This window comes from Corylus avellana, chromosome ca10 (assembly GCF_901000735.1).
Source record: "Corylus avellana chromosome ca10, CavTom2PMs-1.0".
In the NCBI taxonomy this organism is placed as follows: Eukaryota; Viridiplantae; Streptophyta; class Magnoliopsida; order Fagales; family Betulaceae; genus Corylus; species Corylus avellana.
In genome coordinates, this window is record NC_081550.1 from 10,333,158 (window position 1) to 10,339,288 (window position 6,131).

The following is a 6,131-nucleotide window of genomic DNA, read 5'->3' on the forward strand; positions in this document are numbered from 1 at the left end:
AAGATGTGCATAAGTTGTTCATCAGGGAATGTCTCAACAATCGGCATAGCATTTTCATTGAAGTCTACAACCAGCCTGGATAGATGGTCAGCTACCACATTCTCGAAACCCTTCTTGTCCCAAATTTCAATATCAAATTCTTGCAGCAACAGAATCCACTGGATGAGACGAGATTTAACATCTTTCTTTGACAATAGATATTTCAGCGCAACATGATCCGAGTAAACTAAGACTTTAGACCCTAGCAAGTAAGATCTAAACTTATCTAGAGCAAACACTACAGCTAACAACTCTTTTTCAGTAGTGGAGTAGTTAAGTTGTGCATCATTCAGAGTCTTGCTGGCATAGTAGATGACATGTAGAATCTTCTCTACTCGCTAACCCAAAACGGCTCCCACAGCATAATCGGAGCCATCACACATTATCTCGATCGAAACCCCCCAATTAGGTGGCTGAATGATTGGTGTAGAAGTTAAGGTCTTTTTTCAGAATCTCAAAGGCTATCTGGCACTTGTCGTTGAAATCAAAAGGAACATCTTTGGCCAGTAGATTGTATAGAGGTCTTGCTAACTTGTTGAAGTCCTTGATGAATCTTCTATAGAACCCAATATGTCCTAGAAACGATCGAATCTCCTTAACTGTCCGCGAGGGCGGAAGGTTAGAGATCATATCAACCTTAGCTCTGTCAACCTCGATACCTTTGTGGGAAATTGCATGCCCTAAAACAATTCCTTGTTTTACCATGGAGTGGCATTTTTCCTAATTCAGAACCAGATTCCTTTCCTTACACCGTACCAGAACCAATGTGAGATGATGTAGACACTCCCCAAATGATGAACCGAAGACTGAGAAGTCATCCATGAAGATCTCCAGGTGACGTTCAACCATATCTGAATAGATGCTGATCATGCACCGCTGAAAAGTTGCGGGTGCATTACACGATCTGAATGGCATACGTCGATAGGCAAATGTACCGAAAGGACAAGTGAAAGTAGTCTTTTCTTGATCTTCGGGGTCCAGTGGAATTTGGTTGTAGTCGGAGTAGCCATCAAGGAAACACTAATACTCATGGCCAGCCAATCTCTCCAACATTTGATCGATGAACGGTAGAGTAAAATGGTCTTTTCTTGTCACGGCATTTAACTTCTTGTAGTCAATGCATACTCTCTATTCTGACTGCACACGAGTGGGGACCAACTCATTTTCCTTGTTCTTGATGACTGTAATCCTTGCCTTCTTCGGCACCACATGAATGGGACTCACCCATTTTCTGTCAGAAATTGGGTATATGATTTCAAAATCCAGAAGTTTAATTACCTCCGCTCGAACTACCTCTTGCATGGTCGGATTCAACCATCTCTGTGGCTCGCAAGAAGTTTTAGCATTTTCTTCCAGATGAATCTTATGCATTACTACTGCATGGCTAATTCCTTTGATATCTTCGATTGACCACTCGATTGCTTCTTTATGCTCTCACAAAACTTCTAGCAGCTTCTGTTCCTAATCACTATCTAGGCCGGCAACAATGATCACTGGTAGAGATTCTGTAGGATCTAGATACTTGTACTTCAGGGTGTCAGGTAGAGGCTTCAACTCCCGCTTGACAAGCTCAACTGCTAATGAAGATGGATCAGGGGATGATGTCAAAGTAATTTCTGCAGTCTCCGTCTCTATCTTAGGAGTTGAGTCTAACAAGGCGTCATCTTGTTCCAATAGTATGTCCAGTTTCATGTCACTTCCCAGTGCAATCAGGCATTCTCCTAAGGGGTCTTCAATATATGGTTCATTGACAGTTTTCTCTACTATCTCCTCAATTAAGCATGTGCTTCTAACCTCCTCACACTCAAATGGCTGCCTGCTGATATCGAAGATGTTCAGCTCCACTGTCATGTTTCCAAATGATATTTTCATGACTCCAGTTCTACAGTTGATTAGGGCGTTAGCCGTAGCTAAAAGGGGATGCCCTAATATGATTGGAACTTGAATTTCTGCATTTTCCGTCTCTGTATTTAAGATGATGAAGTCCAGAGGGTAGTAGAACTTATCAACTTTGATCAGCACGTCTTCAATAATTCCCCTTGGAACCTTCACAATTTGTCGCCTTACTGAAGTGTAATTGAAGTGGATTTCAACTCTCCCAATCCCAGCTGAACATATACTGAATATGGCAGTAGATTTACACTGGCCCCCAAATCCAACTCCTAAGATAGAGTTGGGGACATTCGTCTTCCTCTTGAAAGCTTTCTTTGGTGCTATTAGTCTTTCTGGATACGAAGCTTTGGGTATATACTTTCTGGAAGGATCCTCAGCAATCGGAATGGCAATGTCGGGTCTTGTGTCTTCTGCAAGCTTGTCCTGGTTTTCCTTCTCTTCTGCAGCCTCAGTGGCCTCTTTAGGCATGACCACTTGATTATCCACTTGTTTGCCTAACCTCAAAGTGGTGATGGCTTGCATATGCTCCTGACCATGAGTTGAGGCAGAGGAACTCCCAATAACAAATTGCCCTTTTGGGTTAGGTATCGGTTGACTTGGGAACTTTCCTTTTTCTCTTTCCCCCACTTGATTCGCTAGCTGGCCAACTTGCCCTTCCATTTTGGCAATAGCTTGAGTGGTGAAACCTTTTAGCTCATGTATATCTTGAGAGGTGAAATTCTTGAGCTCTTGTATATCTTGAGAGGTGGAATTCTTGAGCTCTTGTATAGCTTGGCAATTGCTCATGGTATTATTCTTCATATCTTGCTTTATCTCTGGTATGTTCTTATCAATTGATTGCATGAATGCTTTCATGATGTCTTCCAGTGATGACTGTGGTGCAGGCTGAGGCACTTGAGTGGTAGACTGATAAATAGGCGGTTGAGCTTGGTGAGATAGCCTGAACTGATTCTGAGCTTGAGTGGAGGTATCTCTTTGGTTCAATGGTTGATTCTGCTTCTAAGAGAAATTGGGGTGATTCCGCCACCCTGGATTGTAAGTTTTAGAAAACGGTCCAGTTGTGGGTTTTCTGTACTCATTGAAGGCATTGACTTGCTCAGTTGGGTACTCTGTTGACAGAGTTGGGCAGTTTTGAGTGAAGTGTATTTGACTATCACATAACCCGCATGCATCAACTTGGTAAGTATCTGCTGCATTCATTGATTTGTTTAAGACCATAGTATCAAACTGACGCTTGAGAGCCTTGAATTTTTCCCTTAATTCGGCATCGTTCCTCACCTCATAGATGCCTCCTGTCTTGGGAGCGGGTTGTTGTCTGTCCCAACTATCTTGACTATTTTGAAAATCCAATTGCTGTGCTCGTTCAGCCATTTCGTCCAAAGTTTTATAGGCTTCATCCCCAGTAAAACTTAAGAATTCTCTACCTTTCATAGTCTCAAGCGAGTTTCGCTCACTTGGTGTTAGTCCCCTGTAGAAAATTTGAACAAGCACCTCATTCTCAAACCCGTGTGGTGGGCATTTTATAATAGCTCTTTAAATTTCTCCCAACTATCGATGAATCTTTCCCCTTCTTTCTGTCTTAAATTGGTGATCTGTAGACGGGGGTTATTGATTTTGGAAATTGGGAAGAATTTGTGGTAAAATTTGCTTTGCAGCATATCCCAAGAAGTGATAGATCCAGGTCAATTGTTGAGTAGCCAAGATTTCGCCCTATCATGTAGGGACAAAGGGAATAACTGAAGATGCACCGCTTCTGCTGGGGCATTCTACGTATTAACAATATCGCAGATTTCCAAAAAAATCCTCACATGAACATATGGATCATCATTCTCTAATCCTCTAAACGCAGGAAGGTGACTTATTATACTCGGCTTTAGCTTGAAGCGAGTAGCTGGCAACACTATACATGACGGTGTGTTGGTAATATTGGGTACGAACAGCTCCCTAAGGGATCTAGGTTGATTTCGTTCTCCCATCTTAACAGACTTTTCCGAATCAGACTCGGAACTTTGAGAATTTGTGGGTGAGTTTAGTGGCTGTCTTAGATTCTCTCTCGCCGTTTTTTCAATTCCGAGATCAAAAGTGTTTAACTCCAGATTTAAAGATCTATGTCCAAACATGCAAATAGGAACTAACAACCTAACAAACTAACAAACTAACAAACTAAAACTAAAATGAATTGAACTAAATTAAATTATATTAAACTAACTAAACACAATTGCAAGCATAAATTAATTTAAACAGAAACTAAAAAATCTCACGAAAAAGGACCAAAAGATTTTGGCTAAAATCTACTGAACTGTTACGGTTGCTGTCTTGGCCACAAGTGCGCTTGATCGTAGCAGGGCTGTAACACAAACAAAACAACAACAAAACAAAACAAAAAAAAAAAATTCTTTTTTTTTTAGTAACAAGATTAAAACAAAACAAATTGTAGAGAAATAAAATCCTAATTATAACTAGTAGAAGATTAAAACTAATCTAGAAATAAATTGGTTTCAAAAAAATAAACAATTCCCTGGCAACGGCTCCAAAAACTTGTTGTGCAACTTTCATTACTCGCAAGTGCACGAATCGTTTGTAGTTTAATGGATTGAAAGTGCGAAGTCGAACCCACAGAGAATTGTAATTTTGAAAGCTAAATTTAAATCCAAACTAATTAAACCCTAATCTAGTTCCAAATTTTTGAGAGAAATTTTTGTTTGAATGAAAAAGTAAAAACATAAACAATTTAAAGTGATTGAAAACTTATGACAAAGCACTAAGGTTTTGAAATCCGCACTCACAAATTCATAACAACATAATTTCATGATCTATAATATTCCCTAAAGTTCTCACATATAAATCTTAAGTTTGTTTTACTATTGCTTCAAAGAATTAATCAAAAGATCTCATGTATCCATTCATAACCCAAATCACAAAAGAAATCCAATATTCGATCAAATCATTAATTGTATCCGTAAATCACAAGAAAATATCCAATCTTTATCAAAAAATCAATTGTATCCAGAGAATAAATCACATGGGAAATCCAATTTTTAAGAAAGAAAACGAAGCAATCAATTGTATTGAATAATCTTAAATCATCAAGTGTATCATTGAATCACAAAAGATATCCAAGAATTATTCAATCCAATTGTTTATAAGTAAAACAATAGAGCAATTAAGCCATTAAATTTTGAAATATTACATACATGAAACAAAGTTGCTAATCATAAGTGAGGCTTCATCTTGAACCTTAGCTGAAGGGTTAGCCTCTCATGTTATTGAAAGACAAAACAAAATTGATTGAATTTATAATGTAAAATCGAGTACTCACAAATAAGAATCACAAAGTAGAGATCCAAAAGCTAGGAAAACCTTAAACTCTCTTCTTTCTCCTCTGCAATCTTGAAATTCGTAGCCCCCTCAACTAATCTGATAATTCCCTATTTATAGACCTAAAACTTAGGGTTTTACAAGTTGAATCGGATACAATTCGTCCAGGTTTGTACCCTTTTATTGCGGGACGATTTTCGAATAGTAATCATCCAAATTAGGAAAATTCTATTTCGTAATGAATTGTAATATTTTTAGTTAGCTTTCTAATGCCACTTGAATCACCTCAATCGGATATTGGAGAAAAAAGTTATGGTCAAAATACTGAGACATGTGCAGAATCTGAATTTAAATCCAATCCGAAATTTTATCCAATATGAACTTTAATCCAATCTTATCTTTAATCCGATTTAACCATTTCTTGGATTTGGTTAAACTTAACCACATCATCTAGGTCTTCTTAAAGTATGTTTTCTTCCGAAAAGTAGTTTTTTTTCAATGACCTACAAAATACTAAAAATACAAAACTAACACAGAACATCAGATAATAACGCAGCTAAAGGATTAACACAAGTAAATTAAGGGGTCAAAATATGCAATATTTGGCACACATCAACAACCCTCGACCCAGTGATTATAATTGAATCACGAACCGAAGGTATATAGTTTGAACGCCATAAGAAAAAATCCTTGATAAGTTCACAAGTTTTTTGAAGAACCAATAGAAGAAGCAAACCTCACGTTTTTTCTAATTTTCATTCATGATATTCTCATTACAATGAGGGCATGTTATATTTATAAAACATGGCTGAAAGTAAGACTACCTAGACGCCTACTATGGAAAGGAAATTAACTTGGTTCATAGGAAAGTAGATAAAAAA

At 37.9% G+C, this 6,131-nt stretch overlaps 1 protein-coding gene and 1 non-coding gene across 2 annotated transcripts; one reads left to right on the top strand and one right to left on the bottom strand.

Moving 5' to 3' along the window:
• Positions 1-1,500: 1,500 nt before the first annotated feature.
• Positions 1,501-2,592, bottom strand: LOC132162912 (uncharacterized). Its single transcript, XM_059573124.1, has 2 exons — positions 1,964-2,592; positions 1,501-1,855 (listed from the first exon to the last, which is right to left on the bottom strand). Exons 1-2 carry the CDS (start codon positions 2,590-2,592, stop codon positions 1,501-1,503), a joined length of 984 nt encoding a protein of 327 aa, XP_059429107.1.
• An 841-nt stretch (positions 2,593-3,433) lies between these two features.
• On the top strand, positions 3,434-3,539 carry LOC132164820 (small nucleolar RNA R71). Its single transcript, XR_009438423.1, has one exon. It is a non-coding gene; the product is annotated as a small nucleolar RNA R71 (small nucleolar RNA).
• The last annotated feature ends 2,592 nt before the right edge of the window (positions 3,540-6,131 follow it).